Source organism: Eublepharis macularius, chromosome 2 (assembly GCF_028583425.1).
Source record: "Eublepharis macularius isolate TG4126 chromosome 2, MPM_Emac_v1.0, whole genome shotgun sequence".
NCBI classification, from domain to species: Eukaryota; Metazoa; Chordata; class Lepidosauria; order Squamata; family Eublepharidae; genus Eublepharis; species Eublepharis macularius.
This window is the reverse complement of record NC_072791.1, coordinates 15,080,001-15,101,038: the sequence shown is the minus strand read 5'-3', so window position 1 is coordinate 15,101,038 and position 21,038 is coordinate 15,080,001. Positions and strand designations below refer to the sequence as shown.

Genomic DNA, 21,038 nt, shown 5'->3' with positions numbered 1-21,038 from the left:
AAAGGAATTACTGATCAGATGGGAAAGCTTATGAAAAAGCATAACCTTCAAGCAGTATTCAGACCCACCCGAAAAATACAACAGATGCTACGATCAGCAAAAGACAGCAGAGATCCCCTCACCTCTGCAGGAGTATACCGTATACCCTGCAGCTGTGGACAAGTTTACATCGGGACCACAAAGCGTAGCATCCAGACAAGAATAAAAGAACATGAAAGACACTGCAGACTTGGACAGCCTGAAAAATCAGCAGTGGCTGAACACAGCCTAACTCAAACAGGGCACAGTATCTTATTCCAGGACACCAAAATACTGGACAACACTTCCAACTACTTTGTCAGACTGCACAGGGAAGCCATTGAAATTCACAAGCATAAGCAAAACTTCAACAGGAAAGAAGAAACCTTAAGAATGAACAGAGCATGGGCTCCAGTTCTGAAAAACACCAGGCCAACAAAACACTCCACACCCGACAATAGCCCTGCAGAGAAGATTAGCACATCAAGCACCAATCCATATGCAAAAGAACCGCCTCAGGATACAGTGAAGCCTCCCGCCATTAGCATTCCACACCCTGGGAAACTCTTACAGAATGACTCAGCTCAACCCCACCCCTCCTGAGTAGATACAAATGACCTACATCTTTTCCACACTGTGACACTGAGAGATCTCTGTCTTTTGGTGCTACACCTCTGAAGATGCCAGCCACAGCTGCTGGCGAAACGTCAGGAACTACAATGCCAAGACCACGGCAAGACAGCCCGGAAAACCCCCAACAACCAAAGACTGACATTATTGGAATGAATGGCAGTTCCTGGTACTCTCACTGGATTTCCAAGAAATCGGGATTAGTCTGCTGCTTAACAGTGCCTGCAGCAATTTCCTTGAATGATTGCCTGGTGATAAAATCATCTCTGTCTTTGTGCGAGACAAAATTTTAGCCTTACAGGGAAACCTTGGGAGAAGTTCAGCTTATAGTCTGATTCTACGTGTGTTTATTTCAAAAGATGACCTGGATCTACACGTGCAACAGAATGGGTAGAATGAACATTACCGCCTTTGGCTGTAAATTAATTTTCATATTTTTGGATGTTTCTCTATGTTAACACTCCTCCCCTGGCCCCCACCAACAATCCCCTGCAAACAGAAAACACCAGCAGACGGCTGGGTTAAGAATAGATATCTGTGTCTAATGTGCTAGTTCTTCTCTTGCACAGATTTTTTTCTTTATATACAAGGAAGCATTCACAAATAATATTTTTCACCTGTGATCTGAAGTTTGCTTTTCCACTTCAAGATTCTCCAGCCTAATTTTAATGGATAAAATAGAGCACCCACCCAGAGCTCCTTTGAAGGAAAGTGGGATAAAAAAATACTTTATATATCTATCAGATGTTTAGACCAAGCTGTTATCTCACTGAATTTAGTGACTCCCTCCCAAGTAAATGTTTGAAGAATTTCAGCTTTAGTGCTTTAAGGGTTTTTCCAGATAACATTGATTTGGGGTTAGCAGGGCAAATGAGATCTTGAGTTGCCTTTAGGGATCCATGAACACTGGCTGATTCAGCTCACTCTCTGCTGGTTGTGAACCGGGAGTCGATTGTCCATCTGTAAGGGCCAAATCATACAATACATTTGACCATGAGTTGGATCATACATGTGCAGCCTCGAGGCTGGTTCAGCTTGGGGATATGCCACGGGGAGGCTAGAATCCCACCTCCCCTGGTCCCGATAAGGCTCTTTGGCTCTTAGGTAAATAAGTTCCTGGCAGCTGCAGTATGGCTGTGGAGAAAGCTACACAGGTTGTCTTGAAATTCTGTTTGCACGAGGGAAACGCCAGGTTCAAATCCTTTCTCGTTAAATTCGCAGCACGACCCTATGCCAGTCATTACATTTCAGCCTAGCTTATTCACAGAACTCTTACAGGGATGAAATCATTGGAGGAAAGACAGGATGGAAAGAAACTCAGCCATATGTTGTTATAACCTTACCACAGAATGAATGAAGGTTGAGGAAGTATTACTTCAGGCAAGGAGTAATAAATTGTGGAATTCACTGCCAGTAGACATAGTGATAGCCGTAAGCACAGACAGCTTTAAAAAGGGATTACTATTCATGGAGGATAGGTCTACTAATGGCAACTAGCTATATTGACTAAAGGGAACATCCATATTCAGAGGCAACAAACCTCTGAATAACAGTGTTGGGAGGGGGGGCAGCCTCCAGATAGGACCTGGAGATCTCCCAGAATTACAACTGATCTCCAGACAACAGAAATCAGCTCCCCTGGTGAAAATGATTGCTTTGGAGGTGCCCTAACCCTGCTGAGATCTCTCCCCTCCCCAGGTTTCAACAGCTCCAGGAATTTCCCAACCCAGATTTGGCATCCCTATATGGCAGGCAATAGCAGAAGAAGGCCCTGACATCATTGCTCTGTTTGTTTCATGCAGTGGTCTGGTTGGTCACTGCATGAAACAGTAATCTGGTGTTGTCCTGCAAGGCTCTTCTCATGTTTTGAAACAATCAGGGAAGATAACCACAAAGAAGAGTGTGTGGTGTGTGTGTTTGCTGAATTTTCAAGAATTTTTGTTGATTCACCCAGCACTTGCAAAAAAGAAGGGGGAAACAGGGTCACCAAGCAGGAAGCATTGCTGAATGAATGTCTTGATATTCAAAGCAGAAACAAATCAACACACGCATAAGCCTTGTGATGATTTAAACAGAGATGCTAATATTTCCTGAGCTTTGCCCTCAGTTACAATTAGGCCAAGTTGCTGGGAGAGACGGATACTACCTAACCTGTTCACAACAACTGGGCAAAGTCCACAGGTCATCTAAGGAAAAAGACTTTGCTCTGTTACTTGATGAACAGAAAAACAGGCAACCTCAGGAAAAGATTTTTGGGAAGACTGAAAGTAGGATATGACATACATGATGATAAAAGTCAATCGAGGTGACATGCAGCTCTAATGCTGACATGTAAAATTCTATTGTTGTGAACTAGTTTTGCCTTCTCCACCCATGAGGGTGCTAGTCTCCAGGGGGGACTCAAGTTCTCTCAGAACTTTAGTGGATCTCCAGAGTACAAAGATTTGTTCCCTAGAGGAAGAAGAAGAGTTGGTTTTATACCCTGCCCTTCACTACCCGAAGGAGACTCAAAGTGGCTTACAATCACTTCCTCTCCCCTCAACAGACACCCTGTGAGGTAGGTGGAGCTGAGAGAGCTATGACTGACCCAAGGTCAGCTGGCTTCAAGTGGAGGAGTGGGGAATCAAACCCAATTTTCCAGCTTAGAGTCCTGCTGTTCTTAACCACTACACCAAATTAGGGATCCCATTTCCCCAGTGGGGGCAGGGGATCCCCCACTTTCACCCTCTGCCCCCCACCTCCACTTACCTGGCCAGTGGAGGAGGAAGGCATGAGCACGAGCCTCCTGGGCGCACTCCCAGGGCAGCGTGATGACAACACGGCCAGGTCGTGGGAGAAGAAGGAGGTAAGAGCCAGGTCTCCCCCCTGGAATGTAAGGGGGCCTGGCAACACTACATTAAACTAATGTACGGAAATGGCAGCTTTGGAGCCTCCGCAAACTCCATCCTCCCTAGGCCTTACTCCCTCCCAGACCTGTTTTTACTGCATGCAACAGTGTGGTTTCTCCAACCAAGTATGAATCCTGGTTTTCTCTGCTTTCAACAACAGTTATTTTTGGTTTGCGTGGTTGGTTCGTTCAGAAAACAGGATGATATTGTACGGAAGGGATTTCAACAATTATTTAGATTCTTTCCCTGCTGCATATGCATGGTAGGGGTGGTGGAAAGATTAGAGCACTTTCAACATTTTGCGTCATGATGATAATGGCAATGATATAGCTCTTTTTGGGTAGACAGAGTGTTCTGCATAATTACCTCTGTAATACTTACATCAACAGGTAAGTCAATATTGTTATCTACTTATGAGATATAATTATATACATTTGTAATTAAATCTAACACTAGATTAAATCTAACACTAAACAGTGTTAAATTTTGCAATAAAAACCATTGTGATCTACTTTTTTCCATTTCCAATTCCTTTTCTTTCTCCTTTCCTCCCTCCCTACTCACCTCAGGGCTTTTATAGGACAGTAAGTGGGTTTGATTGCGCAGCCGCTGATTATGCAACTAGGGGGAGAAAAGATTTTACAAGTTTATTCTTCCCATTCACTGCTGACAAACCCTCCTCCTACACCTCCCTCACCCTGCTTATTGTGATCCTCCAAAATGCTTCAGGAAGGAAGAATAAAAATGAGGTTTTTGGCACATGCCTACGCATGTCTATTATAATTTTATCCCACTGTTCCTTTGAGAAGCTCAGGGTGGAGTAAATGGCTCTCCCCTCTCTAATTTGTCTTCTCTACAACCCTGTGAGGCAGGTTATGCTGAGAGAAAGTGAATGGCCCCAGATCTGCTAGAGAATTTCATGGTGGAGTGGGGATTTGAACCTAGGCTTCCTACATTCTGCTGCATCAAACTATTATGTATCATAGTGAATGTACCAACTGAGTATCATTGATTTAAGTGAGGCTAACTCCAAGTAAGAGGGCATAGGAGCTTTAATGCAAACTGTGTGAGAAATAAGCTTCATTGTTAGGTCTGATCCACAAAAGTGCATGAGGCATATGCCACAATGAATGGATTGGACTTCAAGGTTCCAGAAGACTCTCTCTTTTTTTGATGTTTGTTGCAACAAACAAAGGTACTACTCTGGAAAGCAACAAGAGATGGAATGCACTCTGGTAGATCAGGAGTGTGATAGTGGGGGTAGTTGGTGGGTCAGGGATGGAGCGTGTTGGATATAGGCACAAAGCCAACCACAAATGCTTGCAAGCCAATTGGGGGGGACCCTTTGCCCTTTGGATTCTGGCCCACTCCTTTTTATTCCCTTCCTCCTCCCAAGGAAAATCTTGGAGCTCTTCAGGTCTAAGGTCTCAAAGGACCTTTAACTCTGTGGGATTTTGCTTCAAAGTAAAGAAACATGCATAGAACTGGGCTGGACAAAAAAGTTTATTTCTTCTCCTCTTTAACGAATTGAGCTGGATTTAAATATGAGATTAGGAGAGGCAGAAGAACTGGCTTGTGGGACTTCACTCACACCCAGTCTCATTTAAAGTCAAGCTTAAGTGCAATGTTGAGGCAATGTGTTTCATGGAGCAATTTTCTACAGGCTCAAAATGTCCTAGAAAATAGGATTGTCAACTCTGGATTAAGAAAATCCTGGAGATTTGGGGGTGGGACCTGGGAGGGGAGGAACCCCAGTGGGGGATGTGATGCCATATAGTCCACCCTCCAAAGCATCCATTTTCTCTAGGGCAACTGATCTCTTTAGCCTAGGAGATCTCCAGGCTAGAGTTGCCAGCTCCAGGTTGGGAAATTCCTGGAGATCTTGGTGGTGAAGCCTGGAGAATATTATGCCATCGAGTCCACTCTCTGAAGCAGCCATTTTCTCCAAGGGAACTGATCTATATGGCCTGGAGATCAGTTATAATTCCTGAAGATTTCCAGCCACCACCTGGAGGCTGGCAACCCTATTCCAGGCCCCACCCAAAGGTTTATAGTCGTCAGAACACCGTGTAAGCTAACTACAATCAAGGAGTTGTCAAAGAATAGTTATATAAATTCTTAGTGAATTGCAAAAAGGAATAAATATGTATGATTGAAATATGTCTGGTATTTATACAATAATTTTTAAAAAACCACAATTCACAGTTCCGTGTAATAGACAGGTAGAAAAACTGTTGAAATTATTGTATAAAAACCAGACACATTTATTTCAATCATATATATTTATTCCTTCTTGCACTCCACTAAAAATACATGTATTTATATAAATATTTTGGACAATTCCTTAGCTTTCACGGTGTTCTGTTATATTCTCTGTTGTTACAGACCCACCTGAAGGTTGACAACCCTATTGCAGAGCAGGCAGTGTACGCAGTTTTGTACACCTGCCTAGCTCTTGCATATTTATTTATTCATTAGGGCACTTCTGTGCCACCTTTCTCCCCAAAGGGACCCCATGCAGCTTAGTGGAATTTCCAAAGCAACTCATTTAAGCAGGTCTTCCATCTTGTTTGTGTTGTGTTTTCCCTCAGGGTACCTGAGGGGGGGAAAACCCAACATCACAAACAAGATTTCCCGTCTTCTCCGGCTTTGTTTCTTAGAAATTCTAAACAAACAATGTACCTAAAAAAGCATGTTAAGGTTGGGGGAAGAGCCCCTCCAAAAATCAGGAATAAAAATAACGATAACGCCACACAGGCACGGAAAACCGTTGGGAGAAAAACACACACACAGAACGGTTGTGCGCGCGCGCGGTGAAGGAGGCCATCTTCTAGGCGAGCTCGCCGGAGGGCGCTCGGCAGCGTGCACGCTCCCGTCCTCCCTCCCTTACAGAGCTTGGGTCTTTCTGACCGGCGCGCGCGCGGACGGGCGGCGGTTGAAAGCAACGGCCGCGCGCGCGAGGGAGAGGGAGCGAGGGGCGGGCGCGTGGGGCGGGTGTTGGGGGCGGAGCCGCGCGAAGGAGCGCGCAAAGGACTAAGGCGGGGGGGCAAGAGGCGGCCAGACTCCGACTGACGGGATGACGGAGCGCTTGGGCGGCCGCCTGACGGACTGAGCGAGGCCGAGCCGCTTCTCCGCTTCGCTCCGCTCCTCGGCGGGGCCGCAGCCAGCTCCAGCTCCCCCAGACCCCGAGGCCCAACCGCCCCCGTGCCCCCTCCCGTGAGGCAGACCTGCCCCCTCCAGGCAGGATAAGCCCGCTTTCCTTCACCTCATTCAGGTCACCCCCTTGAAACGCCCCCCCTCTTTTTCCCCTTCGTCCCTCTCCACCATTCCCGCAGGCCACCCAGTTTGGAGCTGCTGCCCCTTCCCTGCCCAGCTTCATGCAACCAGACGCCCGCTAAGGTCCCTCACCCCTTTCCTGTGGCCTCCTTGTTGGGCCCCAAGGCAGGCCCCCAACATAGATTCCCCAAATCAGATCCCCCACATTTAGAACTCCCCAGGTCAGAACTCCCTTCTTCAATCAGATCTCCCAGATTTAGACACTCCCCAGGTCAGGGACTGCCGCCCCCCCCCCCTCAATCAAACCCATCAAATTTAGACATCCTCCAGGTTAGAACTCCTTCCTTTAGTCAGATACCCCAAATTTAGACAGCCCCCAAGTCCGACCCCCCCACCCCATTAGTCTTTGAGGCAAGAAATTTGTTCCAAATCTCTTGCCTTGGCTGACACCATTTAGACTGCCTTGTCCACCAGTCCTGAATCATCTCCAGCCTCTTCAGCCATGGCCCTGTTTCACCGTTTGGCCAGTTACTTGCAGGATCCGGAGAAAGTTGCCCATTTCCAAAGACTGTGTGGTGTGGAGGCTCTTCCAGATTGGCGTTCTGGCTCCTTGGAAGAGGCTCAAGAAAAAAAGAGGTCTGAAGTCTTCTTGGTCAACGGGAGCAGCCCTGTGCCTCAGGCAGATGGTGAAGGTGATGGACGCCGCCGGTTGCGAGGTGCTTTGGATGCTGGGGAGAAGGGTGATGGGTGGCACTCGAATAGCATGAAGAATGGAGTAGTTTCTGGAGAAGCCTGTGTGGCAGAATCCCAGCAAGGGCCTCAGCAGGAAGGGAAGAAGCAGAGCTGGAGTGCGAAGAAGCAGCCCCGGCGCAACTCTCTGGTGGGGGAATCCGTGTGCCAAGCTTTCAGAATCCACAGCCACTTCCTCTATTACCTGTTCACACTGGGCACAGAGTTGGGCAACGAACTCTTCTATATACTGTTTTTCCCTTTTTGCATCTGGAATGTGGATGCTTGGATCGGCAGGAGGGTTATTATAATTTGGGTCTGGGTCATGTACTTGGGCCAGTGTACCAAGGACATTATCCGCTGGCCGCGGCCTGCCTCTCCTCCAGTGGTGAAGCTGGAGGTCTTCTACAACTCTGAGTACAGCATGCCCTCCACCCATGCTATGGCAGGCACTGCCATCCCTTTAACTCTGCTTCTGCTCAGCTACGGACGGTGGCAGGTAAGTGCATGCGGACGGGGGTTCTTTTTCATATTAAGAGTTTCAGCCTAGGTTAAAACTGGTAAAATAGGCTGGTGGAGATATGTCATAGCAGATAGCATTGCTCTTTTACAGCACAAGCAAAACGAACATATCCTTTATCGGGGGAACAGCTGGTGCCAGGTACTTTGCCATAGTTAGTGGAGTGCAGTGGCTAGGAATTTCTTACAAGGATTGGTTTAAATCCTCAGCTGTGAAGCCTGCTGGATGGCTTTGGGCCAGCTACATTTAGTCAAACCCTAAAATGTTGAGGGTGGAGGGGGTACCATGTATGCCTTTCTGATCTTCTGGAAAGATTGATGGGATTTTTTTAAAAAAAGAAGTAGGTGTGATATAAATGTCTTTAGGCTAGTTTGAAGGTTGATCTTAATACAGTAATCCCAGGATTCTAAGAAGGAGAACTTGTTTTGAAGAATGGGGGCCATATGCTCTGTTGTGTCAAACTAGTATAATTCAGTAAACCTTCTAAAATTGTACTTGCAGGTGTTTCATTTGCAATCCCTGAAGAGTGCCTCATCTGCTGGCAGTGTGTATGCTTTTACATTATACACTGAAAGCCAGGGTGAAGCATAAGCCAAAAAAGGACTTGCAAAATAGAACAATATATTTAAAGTAATTTTCTGTTCTCTCAGCTGGAAGATTTAAATATACCCACAATATCTAACGGTAGCAATTTTAACTATATGTTCTATTCTTGGCTGTCTTGGTCATAACAAAAATATATATAATATATAATTATATTATATAATTATATAATATATAATGTATAATACAGACTTTAGTATATAATACAGGCTTTAGTGCACAACTTCTGCTAACTTGACATACAGTAATTTCTAATTATTTTTAATGTTAGAAATTTCTCATTGTAGTTGTATACTATGGCTGCAATCCTATGCACAATTTCTTACTCAATGGGAATGCCCTATTGAACTTGCTTTGAGGTAAACATGCTTAGGATCTAATTAAAGGGACCTCTGAGCATTGGGGACAGAGATGTAGATTACCAGTTGAGAACTTGGCTGTGGTTCAGTTCCAGTTGCATGCAGTTAACTCCATGCTCCAGCTAGAGATCCTGTCTAGATCAAAAGACACAACCAACCAGCTGAAGGGAGGCCTGGATGAACACTGTGATATTGACGCAAATGAGCATCCATAGGCAACTGTGTTCTCATCAGTCATACATGGAAAATCCCACTTTGGCACATAAATCTTTCTTCCAACAGGGTTTTTTGAGTTTTTGCCTCTATAAGGACCCACTATAACATATTAACTACATTTTAATATTGTTTTTCATACTGTGGTCCCATGAAGTAATTGCACTTCTTTGGTAACAATCTCATGGAGTTGGCAAAGATGGGAATAATGCTGAGAAAAGTCTTGGATAACAATTATGTCACTTTCATGATAATGTTTCTTTCAAGTTCTGAAAAGTCTTGTGTAGCTGTAATCATTGGCTTCCGTAGCCCCTTTCCCATGCTCATCTGTTTATCTGGCATTTATACCCAGTGGCTTCTGATTCACTTTAAAAAAATGTTTAATCTTTGCTGTTAAAAAAAATCTTAATACCCAGTTTGTCTTTATCTTCACTAGCCACATCCTGCTGTTAAAAGACAACAGGAAAATCGCTGTCTTCAGTGACTGACAGTTGAGGCAACGAGAATGCATTGAGAGGAACAGTTCTGTAGAGACTGTTTCTGTTGACAGAATTTCACAGATCCTCTCTCTCCAACATAATAGTATAAGAAACTCCTTCCCACTCTACTCTTCACCTGTGCAATTTACCAAATAATATACTTTCAGGGGTAGCTGGTTTTCCCTATCTAAATCTGGTAAAATTGTTCTGTTTAGTAGGTGTGGAAATAATCTGAGATACAAAATGTCTTGGAGGAGGGGGTCTGGATTACAAAAATTAGGATGGAGTATTTTGCTCTATGATTTTACGTCATAATTTCATTTTAGGCAAAACTGGGGTTATTTTGCTGCTTTAAAATGGACTGTCTGTCCTCTCTTGCAGAGAAAACTCTATTTAGCAGAATTTATTGAGGCCAAAGTGGTGGTGGTAGAGAGTGCTCTCAAGTCATAGCTGTCTTATCGCCACCCCTAGTGGCATTTTCATGGAGGTCTCCCATCCAATTACTAACCAAGGCTGACCCTGCTTAGCTTCTGAGATCAGGCTCACCTGGGCTATCCAGGTCAGGGCAAGGCCTGAGTAGTGCATCTGAAACATGCTGTATAAGCAGCTTGATCAATGTACCCCTGGTCAGAATAATTCCATTTAAGTTCAGTTAAAACAAATGCTTGTTACATTTAAAACACTTCTGAAGATGGAAAACCAATAGGTATGTGGTTGCTTGTGAATCTGTTGCCAATATCAGCTTTTGTTGTCAGAATGCTGGCAAGAAGTTATTGTAGCACTGGATTTTAAAGCCTGCAATCTTATGCACATGTACCAAGGAGCAAGCCCCACTGAATAAAGTGTGACTTATTTCTGAGTACACATGCATACCTATGAACTGCAAATTTTCAAGCTTCTAGACCACTGAATTTTGATTTCAGTGCCGGTCAATTTAGTAGAGAGCCAGTTTGGTGTAGTGGTTAAGAGTGTGGGACTCTAATCCGGGTTTGATTTCCCACTCCTCCACTTGAAGCCAGCTGGGTGACCTTGGGCTAGTCACAGACTCACAGTTTTCTGGAGCTCTCTCAGCCCCACCCACCTCACAGGGTGTTTTGTGGTGGGGATAATAATGGCATACTTTGTAAACCGCTCTGAGTGGGCATTAAGTTGTCCTGAAGGGCGGTATATAAACCGAATGTTGTTATTATTATTATAAATTGCAGGTGAGAAGGAGGTTTAGACATGGGAAGGAGAAGTTAAGTTATTTTGATAAGGGTGCATAAAATTATTAGATTTCACAATGGGATTACAAAGGGGCATACTTCTTTTCTTACTGCAGGCTTGTTGGTATCCTAGTCAATGGAATCCCTAGTCATGGATCCTTGCTGCTGCTAAAAATCCCGTTCAAAACTACCAGTAATTCTCCTAGGGCCACGTGTATTTCTTGCATTCATTTTTAGAAAATGCTCTTAAATTACATGGTATGAAACTAAAAAGTTTGGAGCAGATGACTACTTAATAAGCATTATTTCCTCATTTTAATCCTTCACAAATAGTCTGTAGCTGTAGAGGAAGTTGGTGGTACCATGGGGTAGTTGGTTTGCCATCACTGTGTTCTATTCCAGCTATCTGTGGACCACAATTAGGCGTCCCCCAACTACATATTAATTCTGTATGTTAGATCTCAAGTATATCTGCGTCTACAATACGAAGAATTTAAAGTATTTAAAGTACTTCTTTAAAAGTTAAAAAGTTTCATCCTGGGTCATAAACATTTAAGACAAATTGTTTCCTTATGAATACTCCTGAAACAATTGTTTCCTTATAATGGCTATTGGCAGTAACTCAGTCCCTAGAAAGGAGGAGAATGGGAAGTCTTTTCTCAGTGTATTGAATCAGGATGTAAACCGTGGATTGTTAGAGGATGTAATAAATATGGAAAAGGGAATTCCCCAATGAGAAGCGATTTAATGGGAAAAACACAGACTCCCAGAGATTTGTAAAAAGATTTTTAAAAACCCAGATCCCCCACCCCAGCCCTTTCTTACTATCATCAAATTGGTGTCGTGTGTTAGCTTTCAAAGTTAGCTGTTGATATCAAATACAAATTTTAAAAAACCAGCTTTTCTTTTTTGCTTTGCTTTGGTCTGCACAGGCTTTTAGTTAGTCATTTCCCAAGATGGGAACCATGCAGCGGCTATTTCTGCATTGCAGAACATGCATAACTGCACACACCAGTGTTAATCTGCATATTAAACAAGTCAGGATTGCCTTTGTATTTCCATTAAGCCTCTCTGCAAACACACAAGGATAGAACAGCTGTGAGCTGTTAGATAAATTAGAAGAGACTTTTTGAAAAGCTACGGAAGTAGTGGCACCCTCTAAAGTGTCCTTTTTTCTCTATTATGATACTTTCAAGGTACTTTCATGGCCTTGTGCTATGCTATTGCATGCATGTATTGTTTTAAGAGATCAAAGATGAAGGTTTAAGGTTAAATCAAACAAACTAATCTGATTCCTCAACAGTATGAAACATTTTAACCATCATTAATAAGTTTTAAAACTGTAACTCAGTTTCTTTCTAATAGCAGAGTTGTTACAGATTTCATGTTCTTTAAAAAACAGATTTTTTTGGTGTGTAACAGCTTGCCAAAGACTACTTAAAAACAAAAGAAAAAATAGTTCATATTCTGGGACTTCTTGACTGCTGAGGTATTTATAGCTTGGGTACTTTCTGTTACAGTTATGTAATATAAACAAAGTGTTCATGCAGATGTTTGAATTGTTACAGAGAGAGAAATTGAGAAGGAAAGAAATGTTGGCCATGTTAGAGTTTTTGCATTTACCTAAATGTTTGTAGCAATGGAGTCTGTTTTTTTTTTTTGTAATCGTCGTTAATTCTATGGTGGTAAATTGTTTACTCATCTGACTGGATTTTGTTTTCATTTGTGCTCTGCAGTGCAAGGTAACACACCTAGTCCTAAGAAACTGGGCCTTCTGCACTCAGATCCAGACCTTCTGCAGTTTGTAACTTTGAGTATAAATCTCTGCCAAATGAACGCAACAGCAGTTTGTGCTCCCAGTGAAGTGGGCTCTGATTCATTGAACTGTCTACTACAATAAATTCTTCCATCTTGGTTCTTTTTGCTGCAGCAGACTAACCCTGATACTTCCCTAGAAAGTACTTTCAGTGTTTCCTTGGCTTCTTGAAGTGTCTCTGTATTTTGTGGGCTAGAGCTCTTGTACTGTGCTATCCCTCTAACTGTACCCTTAAAAATATGGGCTCATAGCCTAGCTAACATTAAGCACTTTTCAGTTTCTTCAATTGAAATCAACAGGGCTTGGTTTAACAAAGTGATTCACTTTGGTTGGGTTTTGTCGCCCTCCCTCCTCAGAGGTAGTCTAAAACCTACATAAGTATTACTAACATGGTGAGGGGAGCTCTAAATCAATCTTTGGGTTGAAGGGTGAAGTCTAAATACCTTACATAAGACGTATGTGGTCAGTCTATTCTCTAGGCTGTTATCAAATACTCTCAGCAACAAGAAGTTCCTGCTTCTTAATAGTTGACCTCTGAGCTCACCCTGGTTGTGCTAGCATTCTTGCTCTCCTTGCAACTTCTTTCTCTGTTCATTCTAACTGCTTGTGTTGTGGAGCTCAGGAACCAACAGTGGACGGATCATACTTTCCTTTCTTCTCTCCCTCCTCCTCTATTGCAATGGAGTTTTTTTTTCCTATGGGGTTTCCTTCAGGCTTTCTTCTTCAATAGATTTTTGTTGTGAATTAGCTCAGTCTCCCCAACACTACCTTAAATTTGTCAGCACCCTACTTCACATTTTGCTGTCTTCCACCTTGGAACTCTCAAGACTTGTAGGCACTTTGAAAACTTTCACATGGTCATGCCAATAAACTGGAAACAAAGCTCTCATAAATAAGACCTATATGATCCTCTGACAGCAGAGAACCTCAGCTGGTGTCTAAAGAGGGTTATCAGACTATTTGTTATCCAGAAATCTTTGTACACTATAAAGTGTGTGTCTGCTATTGTGTGCACAGGAAACTTAAATCCCATTTATAAATGACACCTGAGTTTACCTAAAGATTACCTTTTAGCTCGTGTTCCTGTTTCTCAGAGACAGTTAGTGTAATTTCTAAGTATATAACTTGGAGCTCGTTTTGTGCTGCTTGGTAAAGATAGAAGAATTCAAAAGAGACCCCATTTATATCCCACCATTCATTTATACCTCATTCATACCCCCACCTTTCTCCCCAAGGGGGAACCAAAGCACTTTTATCATTCTTCTCTCCACTGTTTATCCTTACGACAACCTTGTGAGGTAGGTTAGATCAAGAGAGTGTGACTGGCCCAAGGTCATCCAGTGGACTACCATGGTAGAGTGGGGACTCTGACCTGAGTCTCCCAGATCTTAGTCTGGCACTCTACCCAGTGCACCACACTGGCTCTTTTTTTAAAGAAAAAGCCAAATTGAATAAACCTAAGCAGGATTCTGAGTAGATCTGCTTATTGATTGACTGATTTGATTTGATTTATACCCTGCCCTCCCCACAAATGGGCTCAGGGCGGCTAACAACCTTCCCCCAAAACAGTGAATCAATCAAAACCATAAAATCAATAATAATCTTTAAAAGTTATTAAAATAGTCCAGATGCAGGCTATTTAAATAAATATTTGGGAGTCCATATATGGGCATAGCAGATGATTGAGGGCAGCCCCAGAAAAAGTGGTGGTCTTTGATGGAAGAAGGGGGACTCATGCTGGCACTCAGCCAAAGGACCGGCGAAACTTCTCTGTTTTACAGGCCCTGTGGAACTGTAACAGGTCCCGCAGGGCCCAGATCTCCAATGGGAGAGCATTCCACCGGGCCGGGGCCAGGGCAGAAAAAGCCCTGGCCCTGGTTGAGGCCAGACGGATGTCCTTCGGGCCGGGGACCACCAGGAGTTGCTTTTCTGCAGAGTGCAACACCCTGCAGGGGACATAATGGAAGAGGCGGTCCCGCAGGTATGCAGGTCCCAGTCTGTGAAGGGCTTTAAACACCAAGGTTAACACCTTGAACTCCACTGGGAGCCAGTGCAGCTGGCACAGCACAGGATGAATGTGCGCTCGGATTGGCGTTCTAGTAAGGATGCGTGCCGCTGCATTCTGAACCGGCTGCAGCTTCTGGGTTAGGCCCAAGGGCAGCCCAGCGTAAAGTGAGTTGCAGTAGTCTAGCCTGGAGGTGACCGTTGCATGGATTACTGTGTCCAGATCCCGGGGCAAAAGATAGGGCACCAGTTGCTTGGCCTGTCGAAGATGGAAAAAGGCAGACCTGGCAACGGTTGTGACCTGGGCCTCCATTGAAAATGTGGCATCCAAGGTCACACCCAGGCTCCTCACCATTGGCAAAGGTTTCAATTGTACCCCGTCGAGGGTTGGGAGCCAGGTCCCCAACTCGATTGCCCCACGACCCAGACACAGAACCTCTGTCATCAGGGGATTCAATTTCAGGTGACTGATATAACCATACCACCACAGCCTCAAGACCCTTGGTCAAGGAATCCGGAGCGAGATCAGACTGGCCTTCCATCAGCAGATAGAGCTGGGTGTCATCCGCATACTGGTGACAACCCGGCCCAAAGCTGTGAACTAACTGGGCAAGGGGGCACATACAGATGTTAAATAGCATCGGGGAAAGAATCGCCCCCCGAGGGACGCCGCATACCAAAGAATGGCGAGCGGACATCTGTTCCCCCGAGTGCCCCACACTGTCCCCGATTGTGAAGGGAGTTCAGCCATTGCAGGGCTGTTCCACGAATCCCCACATTGGCAAGGCGGTGGGTCAGATGATTATGATCGATCGTGTTGAACGCTGCTGTACGATCTAAAAGTAGCAGCAGTGCCGACCCGCCCCAATCCAGGTGTTACCGCAGATCGTGTGTGAGGGCGACCAGAGCCGTCTCCGTACCATGGCCAGGCCTGAAGCCAGATTGGAATGGATCCAGGATTGAGGCATCATCATGGATGACATTGGATGAATTAGGATGACATTGTGAATATCTCTGTGGTGTAAGTCCCCCCCCGCCCCATTGTGTCTTTTAATCATGCTTCACATCTTATGCCAGCTATTACAAGAAATTAATGTCTTTTCTACAACTGAAGGAAATTAACTCATGCTGAAAGGAAGGAGTAGAGGATTTTGTTAAACATATTAGTCTCCAGAAGAAATGAGAACATACTGTTTCAGTGAAAACTACTACTTGTTACATGGTTGTGTATAAGTTATTTTAGAGTCCAAACAAGCACGAACACCTATGGTGCCTGCTGTACCATGCAATGACTATCAAAATAAATTAATGCTATTTATATTTTTTTACTTTTTTATATTTTAGTATTAGCCACTGTTTTAAAAGCGGTAGTTTCCTCTCCTGCTGCAGCATTACAAAATAAACAGAGGCATAATGCATTCCAGCAGCATCACAAAATAGGGAATATGGGAGGAGGGAAAATACTGAATACTAACAGGGAATAACTGATCCAAGTTCAAATACTAATATTCCTTCAGAGATCTACCTTGTCTACTGGTGGCCAGATTTTTATTTGCAACTGTGCTGGAATTCAGATTTGGAATAATTCTTGTTTTGTTTACTGTACACTATATATATGTGTGTGCACACTTAACCCAGCATTGGAGAGGTAAGTAGTAATGCAGACTTACCGTGCAATCCTAAACAGAGTTACTCCGGTCTAAGCCCATTGAAATCAATGGGTTCAGGCTGGCATAATTCTGTTTAGGATTACACTGTGGATTGTCTTTCTGTCATGTCTAATCCAGAAACCTTCCTGCTCATGTCTATTATGCCTTTGCTTCAACCCTAGTGTCTGTGTTTAAGGTTAACTATCCATGTTCTGCAATATAAAGAGTTTCTGTGATTACAGATTATGAGACAGCAGCAAGATTTCAACCCTTTGTAATGCTAATGGAGGGAGAACTGGTGGGTGGGAAAAACTTAACGCTTTCCTCAGCCACCAGTTCTCCCCTATAAACATTCTGGCCATTTAAAATCCATCTTTTCTCAGCAGGGCTCCAAGACTAAAATAAGACTGTCTGGGTAAGAGTAGTCAGGAGGCATTTGCAAGGGAGAATTCATGTGTGTTCTTAGCAGATCCTCATTTTGAATAAGATTCTTAGTTTTTGTCTTTAAACAGCAGTATATTTTACTACAAATCATCAAACATTACAGAAACGCTTATGTGCATCACTTAATAAGTATGGTAAACTTGTGAATGCTGGTGGGGTGGGAGTGGGTGGGGGGAGATACACTTTCAGGCATGAATTTTTGTACAATCTCTATTTGTAAAAAAAAATTCTATATGAGCTGCAGTTTTGAGGAACTAGCAGAGGAAATGAAGCTCTTGGAAACATGCCACATGTCTTATGACTATCTCCCTTTTACGATTTTGTAATGCACTGTGGCAAATATTTTCTAGATATGAAAGGGTATTTTACCCAATCTTGAACAGTACAGCTATTATCTATAAGACTTCTCCCACACAGGGAGTTATAGTTAATTCCTAAAGTTAATCCCACTATAGTTAATCCCTAAAGATTTTCTGGCTGGACTACCAGAGGTCTGGATAAAATATCCAGCTTGATATTAAATTAGGGACCCCAGAAACTGGCAGAAATATCCCCGGACATTCTTACAAAGGGAGTTGCCTACATGCTGGAATACTCTATGGAGTCCCTTGATGAAGCACCTTTTGTCTCAAACTTCTAGAGCTCCCTCACACTCTGGATATGAATAATTGACTCAAGCTTGCTGGACAATAACTGAGGCTCCTGACTTTGCTGAAACCCGTCCCACTCCCCAACTTGATTCAGACAAGTTTGTAGGCAGACCTTCTGGCTTTGCCCAAGCCATTGTCACTGAGTAGATCTCACCGACATCTCAGCATCTTTTTATAACTCAGTCACTAGACTTATTTTCTTTTTACTCAGCTAGGTGAGTTGTAATGTAAGGGTCTCAAAGAGATCCATCATTATAGAGATAGGAGCCGTAGACTTTACTACTCTGTGGTTCCATGTACTATGCATTGCTTTAAATATGATCCTACTGGGTAGTTCTATGTTGCTTAATATGTTAATCTTAGAATTGCTTTCACTATGTTTCAGCAGTCCTTCAACTCTATATTGAATTTCTAATGGTTTTGAAACTTCGCAAACTTGCATTTATATACCCATTACATAGTTTATTGAAATGCCCTTGAAAGTGACTGTACTAACTCACATTGTGTAATCTGCCTTGAGTCTCAGTGAGAAAGGCGGACTACAAATGACATAAATAAATAAATAAGCTTCCCTCTTGAAATAACCTTAATGGTTCTTTTCAAACTCTCTAAGAGATTTCACGTTTCAATCCTAATCCAACCCTAAATCCTAGCAAAGCTTTGTTGATATAATTAAAGGCATATAAAAATCAACCTCCAAACTGCCAACCTCCAAACCGCCTAACTTTGTAGCTGGTTTCCAGATCCTACCCATTACCCCAGCCTCGTGGGTGGTCTACTTTCTTACTCCTGCTAAAATCACTAAACCTCCCTGCCTTGGACCTCACCCCTTGCATCTGGTAGCTGGTTTTCTGGTAGCCTGCTTCCCCACCTTTGTGTTGCTTCACTTTCTGAACCCTGCTCTTTGGCTGAAATCACTGAGCTTTCTCACCCTTTGAACCCTGAAACTTCGTTCTGGGATCTCCTTTATCGGCTGCTGGACTGAACTCTCACCCATTTTTCCTCTTCAGGCGCAGGCTCATATTTTGTTGTTTATTTATAGTCTGCCTTTCTCACTGAGATCCAAGGTGGATTACATACTGCAAGTGAATACACTATAATCAATAACTAGGACATTCAGGGAGCAAAAATACAATATGATAACACTTAGGACATTCAATGAAAACAGATACAGTAGAATAAGGCAGAGTGTTTCCTTTATTCCTCCAAAGCACTACTGGCATGCCTAACTGCTAGCCAGTCCCCCCTTGGTATCCAGTTTTTCTCCCCAAAAACAGGTCATAGGCAGGTAGTCTTGCATAAAGGTTTTGCATTTGTTAATTTTACTGTCTTGTTTTGCTGTTCTTGCTTTTCCATTTTTGAGTAACACAGCCTTCTGCAATATGGTAGCTGAAAGGGGAAAAAAACATTTCTTGTTCTTTGTTATAATACTGTATAATAGAACTTTAGGACTTTCTCGGATGGTTTTCCCATAAAGTTCTGAGTCCCCTCCTTTTTGTTTCAGAATCATAAACAATTGCTTTGATTGATAAATGGTTATTTTGCTGACAAAACCCTCCCTATAGGATAGATATTCTGGGAGTATCCAGAAAGCTTTTCGGGAGTTCAGGAGGGGTTTTTTTTGGTTTTTTTCCTTTAAACAACTTTTCTGTTAGGTAGCATTGGTCCTGATAATGTGCCTGCTTACCAGAAAGTAAACCCCATTTTACGTAGCGGGACATACATCCAATGAAAAAACATACACACACACACATTTTAATAAGGAGCTATGCTGAGCGCTTATCTAATTGAGCGGAGAAAGTTGAAACTGGTGGGCTTACTCAGCAAATTAATTTGCCCCTGGCTGATTCTGGTTCAGGAAAACAGCATGGCAGAAGGCTGACGCCCCTCCTTCCCGCTTGCCATGGTCCTGATCCAAATTAGTTCTCAGCCACTGCTGTTTGACTGAGGGCAGTGAGAATCTGGCCAGAGGAAACCCAAACTGAACTGGTTAAAAATGTAACATTTTGTTTGGCTCTTTGTCTAGTTAGTTGCCTCATAATGTGTGGGCCTCCAATACATTTCACAGATGCCACTGAAAGCAGTTTTGATTCCCTCTGCTGTTGTTAGTTTGCATGTATAACACAGAAATGAGGCAGTCTTAAATTATTGCTACTCTACCTACTCTGCCCTTGTACTCACTAGGAACAGCTTTTTCATACTTACTCAGTACTACATAAACAAAAAGCCTATGGAATGTTACATCTGTATTGATATTATTAGTAAACAACAGGAGATCCATGAGGTCCTGAAGGGTGAGGGAAATCCCATTTCCTGCCCTGGCTGCCCCTGCTTACCATCGCCTTGTTTGCTGGCTCTAGGTTATCACCTCCTTCTCCAGATAACTACTGACCCTGATCTTCCTCCTGCTCCTGACTACTAATGCCAGAGTTTGCATGGTGCTTTGGGTGGTCTTTATGCATACACTTTTCAGCCATAGTCTGGGATCCCAGGTCAGTGTATACAAAGGCAAGTACTTGGAGCTGCATTTTGCGGAGGGAGGGGGGATGAGAGAGAGAGAGAGAGAGAGAGAGAGAGAGAGAGAGAGAGAGAGAGAGAGAAAGAGCCCTGCTGGATCAGATCAGTGATCCATCTAGTCCAGCATCCCATTTCACACTGCAGCCAAACCAGTTGCCCAGGAGGGCCAACAAACAGGGCATAGAGGCCAAGGTCTTCCGATGCTGCCTCCTAGCACTGGCCGTCAGATGTTTGGTGTCCCTATGTATGGAGGTTCCTTTTACTCACCAAGGCTAGTAGCCACTGATGAAGCTCTCTTCCACAAATCTGTCTAATCCCTCTTAAAGCCACCTGTACTTCTGGCCATCACTACAGCCACTGGAAGTGAATTCCATAACGTTAATCCTCATTGAGGAAAAAAGTATTTCCTTTTGTCCATGTTGAATCTACTGCCCATCAGTTTCATTGGGTGTCCGTGAGTTCTAGTATTATGGGAGAGGCAGAAAAAGTTCTCTCTCCACTTTCTCCGGCCCATGCAAACGTTTATAAATCTCTATCGTGTCTCCCCTTAATTCCCCCTTTTCTAGAGTGAAAAGTCCCAGACTCATTTTTTTCTCACAGAAAAGGCGCTTTTTCCATATCTGCAACTTCCATTTTGAGATATGATAACCAGAACTGTACACAGTATTTCTAATGGTGTTGTACCGTAGCTCTCTACAAGAACATAACAAGATTGGCTGTTTTATTTTTAATCTCTTCCTTAATAATCCCAACATGGAATTGGCCATTTTCACTGCTGCTGCACAGAGCCAGTAATTTCATTGAGCTGTATACACTACAGTTTCAAGATTTCTTTCTCACTCAGCCAGTTCAGACCCCATCAGCATATATTTAAAGTTAGTATTTTTTGTTCCAACCAGCCAGATGCAAGGTCAGGATTGGGCTGAGCACAAGAACGGCTGGAACAAAACAATTTTTTTTGTCCCGTAAGTACTAGTCATTCGGTTTGGTCTGGATGTGAAGAGATCCCATTGTTACCCACATAGGTCTCCTTAATTA

General features: G+C 43.4%; 1 protein-coding gene across 1 annotated transcript in view; it reads left to right on the top strand.

Moving 5' to 3' along the window:
• Nucleotides 1-6,597: 6,597 nt before the first annotated feature.
• The window catches only part of SGPP1 (sphingosine-1-phosphate phosphatase 1), a 28,638-nt gene continuing 14,197 nt past the window's right edge, over nucleotides 6,598-21,038 (top strand). The window contains exon 1 of the mRNA XM_054971835.1: nucleotides 6,598-8,040. Within this exon, the coding sequence (XP_054827810.1) occupies nucleotides 7,315-8,040 (726 nt within the window). The 5' untranslated portion in view covers nucleotides 6,598-7,314. The remainder of the gene's footprint in view (nucleotides 8,041-21,038) is intronic.